This window comes from Peromyscus maniculatus, chromosome 5, assembly GCF_049852395.1.
Source record: "Peromyscus maniculatus bairdii isolate BWxNUB_F1_BW_parent chromosome 5, HU_Pman_BW_mat_3.1, whole genome shotgun sequence".
Lineage (NCBI taxonomy): Eukaryota > Metazoa > Chordata > Mammalia > Rodentia > Cricetidae > Peromyscus > Peromyscus maniculatus.
The window spans coordinates 61,360,484-61,377,902 of record NC_134856.1 but is presented as its reverse complement, the minus strand read 5'-3'; the positions used below and the strand labels follow the sequence as shown (position 1 = coordinate 61,377,902).

Here is a 17,419-nt window from a genome sequence, read left to right as displayed (position 1 = left end):
GAGTTAACTACCTTTGTTTGGGTCTTACAGATAGTGGCGCCTCTGAAATGAACTCTTTGCAGTCACAGTAAGGGGGGCAGAAGGGCAGAGAGCTGGGGTTTAATTTGGGCAGGTCTGGGCTACGCTGTATACTGATGAACTAGGGCAGTTCTCCAGTTGTGAATGTGAGCCTCAGCAAACCGGAGGGTTCCATGAGGTGGAAGAAATGGCCTGCATCTAGCTTGTGTCTCTTTCTTTCTTTCTTTCTTTCTCCTTCTTTCTTTCTTTCTTTCTTTCTTTCTTTCTTTCTTTCTTTCTTTCTTTCTTTCTTTCTTTCTTTCTTTCTCTCTCTCTCTCTCTCTCTCCCTCCCTCCCTCCCTCCCTCCCTCCCTCCCTCCCTCCCTCCCTCCCTCCCTCCCTCCCTCCCTCTTTCTTTCTTTCTTTCTTTCTTTCTTTCTTTCTTTCTTTCTTTCTTTCTTTCTTTCTTTCTTTCTTTCTTTCTTTCTTTCTTTCTTGAGGGGGTTGGGTTCAAGACAGGGTTTCTCTGTGTAGTTTTGGTGCCTGTCCTGGATCTTACTCTGTAGACCAGGCTGGCCTCGAACTCACAGAGATCCACCTGGCTCTGCCTCCTGAGTGCTGGGATTAAAGGCATGTGCCACCACCTCCTGGCCTTATGCCTCTTTCTTGAGGGTACATGGTGTCCTTCCTTCTTTCCTCTTTCGTTCCTCCCTTTCCGTCCCCTCTGCTCCTCCCTCTTTCCCTTCTACAGCCCTTGTCTCGTTTAGAACTGCGGCAAAGCTCACAGACTGACTACCATAACCCTAGCTAGGGCTGGAGCTAGCACCCAGATTGAGAGAGCGCTTGCCCAACATGCACAAGGACCTGGGTCCACCCCTTATTTTGCAGGGAAAAGAAAACAAAACAAACACTCTGATGTAATAACACATGCCTGTAATCTAGCACTTGAGAAATGGAAGCAGGAGGACCAAAAGTTCAAAGCCATCATCTTTATCTTTACCGTGAGTTCAAGGCCAGCCTGGGCTATGTGAGACCCTGTCTCAAAAGAAGGTGGGTGCCTGGAAAGATGGCTCAGAAGTTAAGAGACCTTGCTGCTCTTTCCCAGAATCTGAGTCAGGTTCCAGGTTCCAGAATCTGGTGGCTCCATGTCCATGGCTCACAAACACCTGAAATTCCAGCTCCAAGAGATCTCACACTCTCTCTTCCGGACTCAGCAGGCACCTGCGCGCGCGCACACACACACACACACACACACACACACACTAGAAAATTAAAAAGAGTCCAACATTCCCTGATTTTTGCTAAAATATGGACACTGCACAGAGCAGGGTTTTATTTCTTGGAACAGGAAGGTTGGCCTGCACACCCACCACATGAAAATCATCCGGAGGCTGCTTGCCAGCAGCACACAACCTCAAAAGTACGGAATGCAGGCCTTAGAGCCCAAACCACTTGACAGTGTCCCAGAAAGGCTTGTCCTGACATGTTTGCAGACTGCCAGGGCTTCAGCATTCCAGGCTTTTAAAAGAAATGTCTCCTGTTACAGCTGTGGTCTGCTGAGGTTTTTTTCCACCCTGTGAATTCAAGGAATCCGGGAGCCCTGATTCTGGAGCATGCCTGTGAAGATACATGAAGTGACCTTTATGAGAGAAGCCACAGAGATGTCTCTTTCTGATTTCTAAAGAACAGTTGAAATGAACCAAACCAGACATACCATGTGTCCCCAACCCCAGTTTTTGAAAAACGGAATTAAAAAAAAAAAAAAAAAAAAGCATATTGTCTTCCCACAATCCTACCCAAAAAAAATGAGAGCCATCTAGGATTGTAGCACAAATGTAACGTTTCGCCTAGAGAATAAAGTCGAGGCAAGCTTTAAAATACCTGAATCCTTATTTTCACAAGGTCCTTTATGAATTCTGGATGCAGACCCCCAAAGAAGCCATAAGAAGCAAAATCCTGGGTGGGAATGCCCATGAAAACCTCAAAACAAGTTTCCACATCCTGCTGACCTAGTCGGTGGACCGCCTGCCTGGTGGGGCACAGAACCCGCTTTTGTTTGTTGTTTGTGTGACTGAAAGGCCTCTCTTTGTTCTGTCTTGCAGGGCCATGGATCTTCCTCCAGCATCTTGCTGGCAAGGCCAGTGCTCTAGCATGAAGCCAACATACTCGAACACCGACCGAGGGCCTCTTTTCCAATCTGTGTTCATCGATGCTTCTGACATAGCATGCTTATGACGCTTTGCTCATTAGATTTATATTTATTTATAGTGTACATGTATTTATAGTGTACATATTATGGGCTGATTAAGTAGGTCAGTGTAAAAGTCATTTGCTACCAAGTCTGGTAACCTGAGTCTGATTCCTGGGACCTGCACAGAGGAAAGAGAGCCAACTCCTGAAAAGTGTTGTTCTCTGACTTCCACACGTGTACCAAAGCAAGTGAGTGTGCATAAACACACACACACACACACACAAATAAATAAATAAGCATGAATGATTAGTAAATGTACTATACATAAAATTGTGTGTGTGAGAAGGGAGATAAAAGGGTAATAATTGGGGGTGAATATGATCAAAATATAAACACACATGTAAAATTGTCAAAGAATAAATTTTTGAAAATTTAATTGAGTGTATAGATAAATATGTATGTTGAAACTCATATTTATACACATGTACATATATGTACATACATATGTACATATGCATACATGATGTAAATAATGCAGTTTCTTGTAGAAAGAAAGTTCTGAGAGGCTGGAGAGATAGTCAGTAAAATGTGTCCCGTGCAAGCACAGGACCTGAGTTCAGGTCCCTCCTCCCCAAGAACCCATGTAAAAAAAAAATAAAAGCTGGGCATGGCAGTGCCCATCTGTTATCTCAGTGCCTGAAAGACACAGACAGGAGGATTCCTGGGGCTCACTGGACATCTAGCCAAATGGGAGAGCTCTAGGTTCAAGTGAGAAACCTTGTCTTGAAAAATAATATGAAAAGCCAAGCAGTGGTAGCACACGCCTTTAATCCCAGCACTTGGGAGGCAGAGGCAGGCAGATCTCTGTGAGTTCAAGGCTAGTCTGGCCTACAAAATGAGCTCCAGGACAGCCAGGGTGGTTACACAGAGAAACCGTGTCTCGGGGGAGAAAAAGAAAAAGAAGGCGGAGAGCTGAAATTGATTCAAGCTTCCTCCACACAAGTGCATACACACATATACACACACAAATGTTATATACCTGTGTAAGTGGAAGCTCATACATGCATATACACAAAAGCTCAAGCACTTCCCATAAGACTGGGGATGCTCGATGCTTCCCCGTTGGGTTTAAACTCAGCGTAGAAGGCAGTTCCGCAGTTCTTCAACTGGACTAAGCCAACAGACACTGTGCTCTCCAAGGATGTGAAGATCTTGGAGCTATCTAATCACACAGCTTCATTGGCATTGCACAGTGCCCCCAAGAAATGAGCAGGCATTTACTGGGGTCTTTGTGTTGCCTGAGATCAGATCCCCTGAGGGGTCAGAAGAATGCCTGACTTGGGGTTTTCAAGTTCTGTATTCCTGTTGTATCTACCCAACATCTGAGAGGTCAGGGTAGACATGACATCAAGACTGGCCATCCCCCACTCAAGAAAAACACTGGTGAACAGCGGTGTCCAAGTGGCCCGCAGGATGTCTCACAGCGGTGGTATGAGCAGAGTCTTTGGGCCCCAGCAATCTTCTGCCAAGGTATTTATATCCATGCAAATAAAGAAGCCAGGGAGAAAATACAATAGGCGGCAGAGCCACCAGTGAGCTAGAGAGAACTCTAGCCTGGGAATCTGAATTTTAGCTACAGCTTAACTGCACATTTTCTTTGTTGCCAGACAAATCCCTTTTTGTCTTGGTGCCTCAGTTACCGGCTTCGTACAGGCAATGGCCAGAGATGGTCACAGCCATTGAGAACAATAAATTGCTCTGATAATGAGACAGAGAGAGACGGAGACAGAGGAGGCACAATCTAAGCAGTTCAAATCTGCCTCCCTGGGAAATACAAGACGACAACACTCAGAAAGTTCACGTGTGTGGAGTTCCCAGGCATGCTTCAAAACCAACTTCCTGGCGTCGGAATTTGCTGGAAGGGCTGGGAGGCTTGCCAGCAAGTCCATCAAAGTTCACTTAGATTTGCATTTTCACTGTGTGTGACAAGCTTTTTAGTAAACAGGCTCTCCTGGGCTGTCACTCTAGGGGAGTGTACTTCAACGTTCTTTCCAGCAGTGTTGGCTTGCTGAACTCAGGAGGCCTGGAGAGCCTCCCATACAGGTTTTCTCCCTCCTTGTCTAAACTCTGCTTGGGTTCCATGTCCATTCTTCCCATGGCTTGCACTTCCCTTGGTATCACATGAGAGGAGCTGCTGGGTCACATAGAGTCACTACAATGAATAAAAGGAAGTCTCCTCTTTTAATTTTGATACGGAGTTCTCTCTACCTTCTTAAACTGACTTGGGAGACAGAGGCAGGTGGATCTCTGTGAGTTCGAGGTCAGCCTGGTCTTTAATAAAGCAAGTTCCAGGACAGCCAAAGCTACACAAAGCAACCCTGTCTTGAAAAATCAGAAAACAAACCAACAAACAAGAGAGAGAGAGAGAGAGAGAGAGAGAGAGAGAGAGAGAGAGAGAGAGAGAGAGAAGGAAAACAAAACAAAACAACAAAAGCAAACAAACAAAAACAAAAACTGACTAGTGTCCTCTGTCTCCAACGAGTACTGGAGAAAAAATTGTACTGTTTGGTTTTCCAGACTTTGAGATGGAAGATAGCATTTGAATGTATGCCCTACACATAAATAATTAGGGTTTGTGCATGCATTTGTATGTATATGTGTGTGCCTATTCACATGGACATAAATGTGTGTGCCTGTGAAGGTCACAAGTCAACTTCTAATGCCACTCACTCCTCAGGCACTGGGGCTCCTTGTTTTTTTTTAGACAGGGTCTCTCACAGGTCGGGAATTTGCCAATTACAATAGGCTGGCTCGCCAGTGAGCCTCAGGGATCCCTGTCTCTCCTCAGTGCTAGGGTTACAAGTGGGTTGCTTTTGCAACTGAGCTGTCTTTCTAGCCCCACAAAGGTCAGTTTAAGAAGCCCCCACCACCACCACCGCTGTTTTTGTTTTGGCTTAGTACAAGAGTACCTAAGCCAGCAGAACTCCATCGACAGAGGCCATATATTGCTGCAATAGGGCATTCTTTTGGGGAAAAAAATTATCTTGTCAAGATAAAAGTCAGTCTAGTTTATATTGGCCAGCTTCTATGTTAAGAGAAGTCCCGATGCCAGCAAGGAAGGCTTGTTTGTTTAAGTTATCATCATGGTAGATCCCACAGCCCCCCTCTAACCGAGAACGTCTATAACCATGCCGTCTAGGTGGTTTCATGCTTTTTCTCTTTAGTACCCAGGAGCCCACTGTCTCTCTGAGTGCGGAGGGGTCAGCACTGAAATCTCACAATGAGAGCAGATAACTCTGTGAGCTTTCTCTTTGCTTTTGAAGAAACATGTTACTAAGAGTCGGGGTGCTATGTTCCGGCTTGGTGAATGTGATGACCACCCAAGTGATTCCAGTATCTTTCATCCTAATGCCAATGGCAATTTTTTGCCTACGACAGATAAAGGCCAGAACGTGGTCTGACAACTGGACCTGGAGTTCAAGCAGCTGTCACCTGCTTGTCACTTTCATTTGTTGTGAATATTAATTTTTCTTGGTTTGAGGGTTTCTTGAATTGTACTGGAATTCCCCCTTTTCTTATAAATAGAGATACAAGCAATGCTTAACTTTTTTTTGTTGTTGTTTTGTTTTGAATTTTGAGAATGGATTTCTCTACGTAATTTGAGGGTAGCCTCAAACTCATGATCCTCCGGCCTCAGCCTCCTGTATTCTGGGTTTACAGACCTATGTCACCACACCTGGCCCCAGAATTTGCTTATATTTAGAAATCTGAACACTCTTTTGTTGGGCCCTGAAACTGTGGAAGAAGTAGAAGCATGTCCCGGACTATCAAACCTTATTGGCAGTTGTAATTTTGATTTTTTTTTTCCCCTGGTATTTTGGTTGGCTGGTTGGTTGGTTTTGAGACAGGGATATGCAGCCTAATGGCCTTGAATTTGCGACCCTCCATGTTTGTGTTTGTTTCTGTGACAGAATCTCACTCTGTAGACCAGGCTGGCCTCAAACTCACAGAGCTTTTCCTGCCTCTGCCCCCAAGGGCTAGGATTAAAGGCTTGATCCACCAAGCCTGGCCTGCAAAACACAGTCTATTTATTTGTTTATCTGAGTCCATGTGCATTGTGTGTGGGCTCACACATATGCTGCAGTGTGTGTGTGTGGAAGTCAGAGCTCTCCTTCGATCATGTGGTTCTGGGAGATCACACTCAAGTCGTCAGGCTTGGTAGCCAAGCTCCCCTACCCACGGAGCCATGTCGTCAGCCCATAGGATAATGCGTGTGCTTGAAGTATCCTCCTAGCATGTCTCTGTGAGAGATGTAAGACATACCACGGCATCACTTACTGTCTGTAGCTCTCAGAGCTTTGCGAGCGCTTGGTTATCTCAGCTCCCTTTGTACTACTGAATGTGACTTTGGGAAATGTTTGTTTTTAAGCCAGAAGGCTGATGAGCGGATCCTGGGCGTTTAATATGTTCAAGCATTGTCCACACATCTTCCTACGGCTTATCTTTCAAAGGATTCTAGCCAGTGTGTTAAGTATACATGAAACCCACAGCCAGCTAAGTGCACTCCCTCCGGCCCTTTTCAAAAAGCCCATAGAAGGGGGCTCTGGCACGAAGGCCACTGAATCTCTTCCAGCTCTCCTGAAAATTTTCCTTGCTGATTGAGCAAGGGTGTGACCGCAATCTCGCCTTTGTCTGTTTTCCCTACTTGCCTTTTTTTTTTTTTTTCCTTTTTTGCTTGGCTCTTTAAATTCCAACACAGTCAGTTAACTTACACCAAGACCCCAGTCTTGCTTTCGATGGGGATCTGAATGGATGTAGACACACAGGCTGGTGACAGCAGCTTCGGTGTTGATAAGTCCCGGTGATTTGATCTGCTTCTTAGACCCTCCACACACAACCCCTTTTATAACACTAAATGTCCTCTCTGCACAGGGGAGGGGGACTTCGAGGAGGTCAAACAGAGGGGAACAAAAAGAATATTCGGCATCTGAAAAACAGTGAAACCGTCCCACGAGTGCCGTGGCATAGAAGAAAGGCTCTTTCTTGCATCAGTTCTAGAAGGTTCATCTCTGTTGCCGTGTCCACAGTTTGTGGAAGTGTGTATTCCTACAAACACGGATCTGGTTTCACCGCACTTCTGCCAACGTCAGTGAGGTGGGCAGTGCCACCCACAGAAGCACACATGGCATGCTGCTGAGCTATTTTCTCCTTCACAGATGCAGAGGTCAGAGTTGAGAAAGCCTCGCCGCGGTTTCAACATCAGCTTTGTCTTAGTGTGTGTGCACGCACATGTGTGCGCACGTGCACACGAGTGCAGGTACAGCCAGGTGTCCACCTCTGCCTTTCCTCTTGTTTGAGGCAGGGTCTCTTGTCGCTCCTTGTTTTGGATACCAGGTCCTTGAGCCTCTGGGGGAATTCTCCTGTATCTTCCTTCCGTCTTGTAGAAACACTGAGATTACGGGTACACTGTGCTTGGCTTACATGGGTTCTGGTGATTCACACTCAACCCCCCAGGCTTGTGTAGCAAGTGTTTTACCCACAGGGCCAGCTAACCCAGTCCTCAACATGCTTGTCATTGAAAGCTGCACTGTATAGAAGTGACTCTTCGAATCCACATCTGGATGCAGAGTGGAGCTCACAAACCTAGAGTGCCATGGCATAAAGCACTCATAATCTGCAGGGGTCCTGAAGGTAGAACTCCATGTGGGTGTTCTCACAGCACGCTGCCCTATAGACAGAGGGCATAGGGCTTCCAGGAATGCACAAGGGCACCTCTACTGCTGTGAGGCCTAGAGAGCAGATTCGGAGTTCAGATGTTATTGTCCAAGGCCGTTGAGTGTAAGCTCAGCTCTCTTTTGCCCATGGAACTATGCATTAGAATCCTCCCCCAAATTCCTGCTTGCATCCTATCACACAGAATAGCATTTTGCCCCCAAACTGAGATCTCTATTTTAAAAGAAGAAATGGTAGGAATTACAGCCAGGAAAACTGTTGCTCATCTCGTCTCCAGAGAATCCCTCCCTGTAGAGTATTTCCTGTAGTTCTGAAGACAAATCACAAGGTTCCAGTGTTCTGGTTAAGCACCCGCCCCAGCCCACTGCATCTGCCTGCCTGTCCACTTAAGAATGCACACATCCATGCTGCAGCCAATCCTGTAACCTTGACTGAGCAGCAAAGCTCATCCTGACCCTTCTGGGAGGACCCGGAGCCTTAAGCAAGAGGGCAGTCTACGTGACTAAAACATACCAACTTCCTCTTTCATAAGTCGTCACATGGTGAGCTACAATTACAATTCCTGCCTTGTCTGTGCGAATTGCAGACGCATTGCCTCACCCTAGAAACCCCACTCCTGTGTGTGTGGAGGAGGCAGGCTGTAACTCCAGCAGCAGCCGCTTTGGACAAGATCCAGCTCCAGTCTGCGCCGGGAGGGAGGGCGGGTGGGTGGAAGACAGAAACAAAGCTATGTTTACTTAGCATACATCGATTAAAAAAAAAAAAATCTGCTCCAGAGTTACATGAAAGGCCAGGCAGCATGAAAGGCTGTTGATACAGTATAAGGAATTGCTGCCCTGGATCCAGGACTTGCCTTAACCCCGTGGAGCCGGGTTCCTTTTTATGGAGGACAGCCCAGTCTGAAATAGCCTTTCCGTTTTCCAGCAGGCAGGCATCTCTAGGGGGAAGTTCTAACAGCTGGGTTTCGACATGAAGCCAGTGGTGTGAAATACAAAGGAAATGCCGGTCTTTTGGAGAAGTAAAGCTCCACTTAGCATTTCTCAAGGCAGACATTGTACCTCAGTAATTCTATTTCGGGCTGCAGTGGCGGCTTTCCCTGGAGAGGGCATTGAGGGCTGCTGGCAGGTGAACGGAGGAGAATCAGGCCACACTCTCATGCAGGGTTCTGCTTTGTTTTAATGTCTCAGTGTCTGCCTACTGGGTCATCTCATAGGGTACTGAGATGACTCTGCAGACAGGGCAGCTTCATCTCCACTCAGGATCTCCACGGGCAAAATCACGTGGTCAGATGAGTGGCACAGGGTCTTGGAAGAGAGTGACCAGACTGACAGGTCCTGGAGCAGGTGCCCAAACCAGCTGGCACCAGCTGCTTCTGGGAATGGATCCGGGTAGGCCCCATTCCAGGCTTGGAGAGGGTGAGGCAGGCTTATGACTGGAAGGGGAGATGGGGAGGCCCTTGACGCAGGTGTACCTTCTCCGGAAAGCCCCGAGAGACGTTCAAGGTTAGCCTGTGGACGCCCTTGGCATCTGGCATTAAGCTTTCTGTGCCATCTCCAACAGGTTTATTCTTGTGCTCTGAGTAGTTCCCTGAGCCGCTTCTCTATGGGGCGTGTTTCCTCTTGTGGCTATTCTTTGAAGCAACCTGGCATTTTTCAATAGCAGCAACTGGAGAGGAACGTCAGCAGAATTTTTCTTTCCTCCCTTTGCACCTTCCAATCCAGTTGTAGAAAAGATAATGTAATTAGTACCCTGTTCTTCCCACACTTAGCCAGCTCATTCCAGTCTTGGGGAGAGAAGTGGGCCTGTGTTGTTCACCACAAAAACGGCTCTTACACCCAGCCAACTGCGTGTGTAGGTCCCAAATGAGAGGGTCAGCCTGAGTGACCGATCACAGGCAGCACACACCAATCCCTGCTCCCTATCAAAGTGTACATCTCGGAGTTCCGTCCACTCTGGGCAGCCCGCACTGCCCACCGTGGAAGGGAGCAGCGAAGCGAAGCGGCCAAGCGCGCCTGCGCCCACTGGGCTAAGCCGGGTGGGACAACGGAGAGCCAAATCCACCCGCCAGCCGCACGCCCCTGGCGCACAGGGGGTAGCCGGCGCCTGGGGCTGGCCGCTCCAAGTTCGGCCGGGGTGGAGGTGGGGGGGGGGCAGGGCCTGCGAGCCAGAGTCCGGGGGCGGGATCTGCGCCGTGACGCGGCGCGCTGCAGAGCCCAGATCCCTGGAATGTGCACTAGCTCGGCTCGGCTTCAGGGCCCGCGGCGCTGGGCACGTCTGTGCCGAGCCTGCGCAGTGGTGGCGTCCCTTGCCCACGTCACGCGCTTGCCGCGCGGACCTACATAAGACGCTGGGGCGGCGGCGCCGAAGGCCGTGTTGAGCCTGGGTTGTGCATCCTCGTTTCAGTGCACGCGCAAAGGAGGCCGGGCCTGCCTGAGCGCACCAGGTCGTCCACAGTTTGTAAAACTTAAAGGGGCAGCGACCGGGTGTTGCTTCCTCGACCAAAGCAGGGCAAAGCGTGCTGATTGCGCGCGCGCGCGCTCAGCTTACGCCAAGTGAGATTCTTAACAGAAAAAGTCCCAAAGTGTGCCTTGCTATGCTCGAAATCCCATGCTCAGGAGGCTGCCAGTAACCAAGCGACAAAGTGGCATTGCGGGTAAAATAAAACAGTTTGCACGATTTAATCAAAAGGACACGGCCATGGGGTTGAGCATCCTGGCTGGGTAGGCGGGAGACAGGGGACCCCCCCAAGGGATCAGAGCAGCACACCTGCAGCGCCAGGGCCGCGCGAACTCGTGCAGCGCGTTCCAGCCCCTGCGCGCACGCGATCGAGAAAGGGAAGAATCCAGGGCGGCGCGCGCGAGAGCGCGGAGGGAGGGCGGGCGCACGGGGCCGCGCGCGCCAGGGAGGGAGGGGGCCGCGCAGGCGCCGTGCGGAGCTGTCGAAGAATCAAGTCTGTAGAAGTGGAGCGGCCGCGGCGGTAGCAGCAGCAGCAACAGCAGCGGCGCAGGAGCTGAGCTGCACTGGGTGCTGTGCAGCGGTCGCGCCGGGGCCTAGGACCGAGCTGCACGCCGCCACGCGCGGCATGCCCCGCCGCTCGGACTGAGCTGCCGCGGCGGCTGCCCCGCGTCCCCCGTCCCCCGCGCGGCTCTGCGCGCCCGGCGCCACCGCGACCTGCTGCGCTCGCGGCCCGTCTTCGCCCCGGTCTGGAGGCCCGAGCCCGCGGCCCCGGCCGAGCCGCCGCCCCCGCGCACGCCGCGCCGCCCCGCCGCCCGTGGGGACCTGCAGCCGCGCCCCACCGCGCGCCCGCCGCCCCTCGTGCCCCGGGGGCGCCGCGCGGGCGCCGCGCCGGCCCGGGCTCTGCCGCCGCCGCCTCCTCGCCTGCGGCCGCCGCCGCCGCTAGTCGCGCAGACGCGGGCTTGGGCCGGCCGGCGCGCGCGCGCGGGGCCCGCGGGGGGCGGCGGCGTCCCCTCCTCGCCCGGCTCCTCCTGCAGCGCGGCAGGCTGTGCGGACATGGCCACGGCGGTGGCGGTGGCGGCCGCGTCTCGGCGCCAGTCGTGCTATCTGTGTGACCTGCCCCGCATGCCCTGGGCCATGATCTGGGACTTCACGGAGCCCGTGTGCCGCGGCTGCGTCAACTACGAGGGCGCCGACCGCGTGGAGTTCGTCATCGAGACGGCGCGCCAGCTGAAGCGTGCTCACGGCTGCTTCTCCGAGGGCCGCTCCCCGACCGGCGCGCAACCCGCCACCGCCAAGCCACCGCCACTGTCGGCCAAGGACCTACTGCTGCAGCCGCCGCCGCAGCTGGGCCACGCGGGCGCCGAGGCCGCGCGCGCTCAGGCCATGGAGCGCTACCCGCTAGCGCCGGATCGGGCCCCGCGCCTGGCCTCCGACTTCGGCACGCGTGCGGGTGCGGGCCTCCCGCAGTCGGCCGCGCCGCAGCCCACGCCGGCGAACGGCATCCTGGTGCCCAACGGTTTCTCCAAACTGGAGGAGCCGCCCGAGCTGAATCGCCAGAGCCCGAACCCGCGGCGCGCACACGCCGTGCCGCCCACCCTGGTGCCGCTGGTGAACGGCTCCGCCGCGCTGGGGCTGAGTGGCCGTGCGGCGGCCACACTGGCCGCGGTGAGTGGGACGCCGGGCCTGGGCGCCCAGCCCCCGGAGCTGGGCACCCACAAACGGCCGGCGTCGGTGTCGGGTGCGGCGGAGCACGAGGCGCGGGAGCCTAGCAAGGAGAAGGCGCAGCCCGCGCACCGGAGCCCGGCCGACAGCTTATCCGGCGCGGCCGGGGCGAGCGAGCTCGGCGCCGACGGTGCAGGCAAGGGTCGAGCGCCCGGGGAGCAGGACTGGGCCAGCAGGCCTAAGACGGTGCGCGACACGCTACTGGCGCTGCACCAGCACGGCCACTCGGGGCCCTTCGAGAGCAAGTTCAAGAAGGAGCCGGCCCTGACTGCAGGCAGGTTGTTGGGTTTCGAGGCCAACGGGGCCAACGGGTCTAAAGCAGGTAGGGGCGGCTGTGGGGCGAGGGGAGAAGGGGTCGAGGGTGTGGAAGGTAGAGACAGCGCGGACGCGTGTGTGCTGAGGGAGCCACTCTTAACATGCACGGTTTTGCTTTAGCCCAGAAACAACAAACAGCCAACTTCCTGGTCGGCCTAAGGCTGAACCAGCGCTTAGTGGCAACGTGGTTCCTTTGCTGAACCAGCACAACAGGGATGAGTCAGAGCGGGCTGATAGGCAGCGACACGGCGGCGTTTTCCTTTCCCAGCACATTCTTGGATGGGAGCATGAGGGCAGCAGTCACCCTTTAACCTGTCGGGGACGTTAGCAGTCACATGCTCTGGTTGGGGGTTGAAACCTTTTCAGGCAGGCTCGCATGGCTCAGCTCTTGGAAGTGGTGTGCAGGCTCAGGGCCCCTTACCAAAGGACGCGTTAGAAGGTGCATGCAGAACTTGTGTGCTAGGTGTGTTTTGGGGGGAGATGGGAAATGTCTCTTTGGGTACATTTCCGTTAATTTTCCTTTTCTTCCATTCCTGTCTCTATATTCAGTTGCAAGAACAGCAAGGAAAAGGAAGCCTTCTCCAGAACCGGAAGGGGAAGTCGGGCCCCCTAAGATCAATGGCGAGGCTCAGCCTTGGCTGTCCACTTCCACAGAAGGGCTCAAGATCCCCATCACCCCTACATCCTCTTTTGTGTCTCCACCACCCCCCACCGCCTCTCCTCATTCCAACCGGACCACACCGCCTGAAGCGGCCCAGAACGGCCAGTCCCCCATGGCAGCCCTGATTTTAGTAGCAGACAATGCTGGAGGCAGTCACGCCTCGAAAGATGCCACCCAGGTTCACTCCACCACCCGGAGGAACAGCAGCAGCCCGCCCTCCCCCTCCTCTATGAACCAAAGAAGGCTTGGCCCCCGAGAGGTGGGGGGCCAGGCCACCGGCAGCACAGGAGGACTGGAGCCGGTGCACCCCGCCAGCCTCCCAGACTCCTCTCTGGCCGCCAGCGCCCCCCTCTGCTGCACCCTCTGCCACGAGCGGCTGGAGGATACCCACTTTGTGCAGTGCCCATCTGTCCCTTCGCACAAGTTCTGTTTCCCTTGCTCCAGACAAAGCATTAAGCAGCAGGGCGCTAGTGGAGAGGTCTATTGTCCGAGCGGGGAGAAGTGCCCTCTGGTGGGCTCCAACGTCCCCTGGGCCTTCATGCAAGGAGAGATTGCCACCATCCTCGCCGGAGATGTGAAAGTGAAAAAAGAGAGAGACTCGTGACTTTCTGCGTTCAGAAAAGCCCACGTTACCTTTAACGCAAACTTCTTGAACTGTATATAAATCTCCATATATATATATATATATATATAAATATATATATCCAAGACAAGGGAAATGTAGACTTCATAAACATGGCTGTATAATTTTGATTTTTTTTTGAATACATTGTGTTTCTATATTTTTTTTTTTTTTTGACGACAAAAGGTATGTACTTTCAAAGGCATTTTCTTCTTTTGTTAACGTTATTAGGCTGTCTGTGCTTGACTGGTGACAGTTGCTGTTCTATGTAGGCTGTGACTCGGCTGCTTTTTTCTTTTTCTTTTCTCTCTCTCTTTTTTTTTTTTTAAAGAGCACTTGGCAAACAAATGCTTCTAGCCGTATTTGTATGCACTTATTTTAAAAAAGAAAAAAAAAGCCAAATACATACATTTTTCTGACATTGTAAGATTGCCTTACTGTCCGTCTGTCATTCCTCATTGCTGGCCCCTCTCTCAGGCTGGAGGTCAGTTGGTGGAGAAGGGAGGGAGGGAGTGGAAGGGGGCACTTTTGCCAGAAGGGCATGCCCCTGAGAGGTGTCACCCACCTAGCAGGCCCTCTCGGAGGGTGGGGAAATGGGGTTTGAATCTTGGGGTTCAGTTCTTGCAATATCGATAGTCAGAGGTGCTGCTGAAAGGTTGGCAGGATTGCGTGTCTGGGAGGCTTTTGTTTTTGTTTTTATTGAGGGCAGGTTGACTTGTGTTTGCTCTGCCCATGTGACCAGTTGTAAGATTTCCATGCTGCATGCTCCTTGGTTGCCCTGCTGGTGTTTTAATAGTTGTAAAGGGTGGTGTGCAAATAAGATGGCCTTGCTGCCGTTTTTTTACAGCAGAGCCCGGCTCTGCAGCGCCACTCGCTCGGCCTTCCCCAACACTCTAGGGCCTTTTCCGATGGCTGTTGCAGGCCAGGTGGACTCGTGGGATTGGTTTCATTTCTGTTGCGTGTTTTGTTCTGTTCTGGTTTGTCCCTTTCATTTACCTGTCGTGTTCCTGTGGCCATTGCTGTTGTCCCCACACCCTGTTGTAGTGAGTGCTCACTCGCTCCCTGGCGCAGTGTGTACATTGGCAGTTACAGCCCTGGGTGCTCCGAGGACCTGTGGGCATCTCCGTGGTGGGGCCCACTGTGGGTGGAGGAAGCCTGGCAGTTTCCTCCTTCGGTGTGCGTGCCTGAAGTAAGAAGTGAATATTACTGTTCTGGAAAAAAAAGAGATAAACTAGTGAAAGCTACAGACATGAAGGGTTTTTACATAAGCAAGCCCCACCTCCCAACTACTTTTAGAAGCCTTTTGTAAACTAATTTCTTTCGATCACTGTTTTGCATTGGTGAAGTGATTGTTTTTAATGTAAACAACAACAGGTCATTAGTTATTAGTAGTGGGTGCCCCTTAGTGATGTTGGGTTTTGTGGGTTTTTTGTTTTTTTTGTTTTGTTTTTTAATTCCCCTTTGTGCTGTTTTGGTTTAATGTCAACAGGAACACTACCCTAAAACCCTGAGGTGCAGGTGTTTATGACTTGGCCTTGTAGGCTCAGTCTTGGCTTCTAAGTCTGCTATGGTTTGTGGTGTTTTTCACAGCCTAGATTCCATTTTAATTTGAAAACATAGGTTATCACCAGCTTGGGATCATTTCTAGTTGTTTGATCTTTTTTTTTTTTTCCATTTTTTTTTTAAAGGTGGTTTCTTTAGTAGTCAAGTTACTAACGCTTAAAAACCAGTGACACTGCACCAAATACAGTATTTCTTGTTGTGTTTTCTGTGAGTGCACCTCATCCTCCAGGCTCTTGTTACCAGTCATTGTGATGTTACAGACAGGCTTGCACGATAGACCAGTTCGTCGTTACTGTGAGTCAGATCCAACTGGTCTCTGAGGCGGATGTACACACACAGAGCAGAGTCAGTTTCACCTGCCCATAAAGACGTTTGTGAAGGACCCAGCTCTTATGGTCTGTAGTATAAATGTGTTTCTAAGCACTTTATTATAAACTGGAATTTGACCTCATAGATGTTACAACTAGATTAGTCATTTGACCTAATTTGCTGTGGCTGTCTGTATCTTTTGCAATCTCAACACAGATAAGCTCTCAAAAAACATGAATAAAGAACCATCCTGCCGAATGGGAGAAGTCTGTCCAGCTGCGGAAAAGGCCACCTGTGGTTTCTCTGTGCTAGTGGCAAAGGAGGCAAATCTTGACCTGTTTTAAAGGGGGGTGCACTTTTGAGATGAAGGGCCTGTGTGCATCTGCCCAGCTTTGGGAGGCCTTCAGAAGACTTGTAGCCAGAGTGTTGTCCTGGAGAGGGTAGGGTGGGTGGGGTGGGGGGAGTCTTTCTCTGGCCTGCTCTAAAACCGTTCACCTGGGGACCTGGGTTGATCTTTTCTTGTCCTTGATGACATTGTGGATGTTGTCCACAGCTGGATAGATGATGTCAGAGTCCCAACACTATTCCAGCCGTGACTTTAACACTCAGAATACTAAGGGATGGGGTGTCAACAGTCCCTTTTTGCTTTAACAAATTATAGAATTTAACAGATATAGTTAGTGTCTTTCATGTGGCCTCACTCTGAAGTTACGAAAACATACACATGGTTTACAGCTTTTCTATATATCTTTTCCTGGCCACCAAGTGTTTTGAAAGTGTGCCACCTTTTAACCTTTGCTTTTTTTTTTTTAAGTTGAAGGTGATAATTTTTCTATATATGATGAAACTCATGTCTACTGAAATAAGTGTAATCTTAGCTATCAACATTATATTTTAAAACCATGCTATGGAAATATCACCTGCGTTCTGTCATTTGTCAGATTTACAGTACTTTTTTTTTTTTCCTTTTAGCATTAAATAAAAATAAAATTGGGAGCACTGAACGTATTCCAAGGCCTTTTTTAATTTTTTAAGCCAAGCTTAGGGTGGCTGTTATGTTGCTTGCTGGGCTGAAGGATGGATGGATGGGGTAGGGGTTTGCAGGAGAGTTAGATAAAGGACTACAGAGCAGCTCTGGGCGAAAGGAGCCAGGGGAAAGGGCAGCAGCGGGAGGGACACAGATAAGAGCTGGGCAGAGGTCATCGGGGAGACGCTTGTTTGTTTTTCAGCTGGCTGGTGAGCCTGCCACTCTGCAGGAGGGGGTTGGAAGGGATAGACAGTGGGGACAGTGAACTGCCTGTCCCGACCTGGATCTGCTCTTTGAAAAGTTTTGTGATAACCACCATCTTGGGCCGTAGAGAGTACATGGACGGCGGGAGTGGGGTCTCCATTTGGGAAAGCTGTGGAATGGAGTGGGAGGTGAAGCCACGGGGCAAGCTCGTTTAGGTGTGAAGGCCCAGGTGTGTTTAGCTGGTGCCCATCTCCACGTAGTACGGGATTCCCGCAGGGCACGTGTTTTGATCTCTTGACCTGTGGCTGGGAAGACTGATAGGAGGCTGAAGTTTAGGAAGTGCAAGACTAGACTCTATACAGAGTAGCTGTATGTTCTAAAAATGACAGCAGCAGCATCTTTGGGGGGGCGGTCCCATGTATTTTAAATCTGTGCCCTTAGTCCACTGAACGCATTTTTCAAAAAACAGTAAATGTGATGTTTTCTTTTAATAAAATAACAAGAAATAGCTTAAACAGCTTTGTTTTTTCTTCAAAATGCTAGATTTTTTTTTTTTTTTAAGATAGTGTCTCTTGGAGAAGTCACTTACAAATCTTCAAGACACCTTCCAAGGATAAA

The 17,419-nt window shown here is 50.8% G+C and overlaps 1 protein-coding gene across 2 annotated transcripts; it reads left to right on the top strand.

The window, feature by feature from the left end:
* Positions 1–10,832: 10,832 nt before the first annotated feature.
* Irf2bp2 (interferon regulatory factor 2 binding protein 2) lies at positions 10,833–16,578 on the top strand. Of its 2 annotated transcripts, none has more exons than XM_076572345.1 (2): positions 10,833–12,374; positions 12,965–16,578. In XM_076572345.1, the coding sequence occupies exons 1-2, from the start codon at positions 11,432–11,434 to the stop codon at positions 13,678–13,680; spliced, it is 1,659 nt and encodes a 552-aa protein (XP_076428460.1). In that variant the 5' UTR covers positions 10,833–11,431; the 3' UTR covers positions 13,681–16,578. The 2 variants fall into 2 exon arrangements, with proteins under 2 accessions (XP_076428460.1, XP_006982579.2); XM_006982517.4 differs by having other exon boundaries at positions 10,835–12,422.
* Positions 16,579–17,419: the final 841 nt, after the last annotated feature.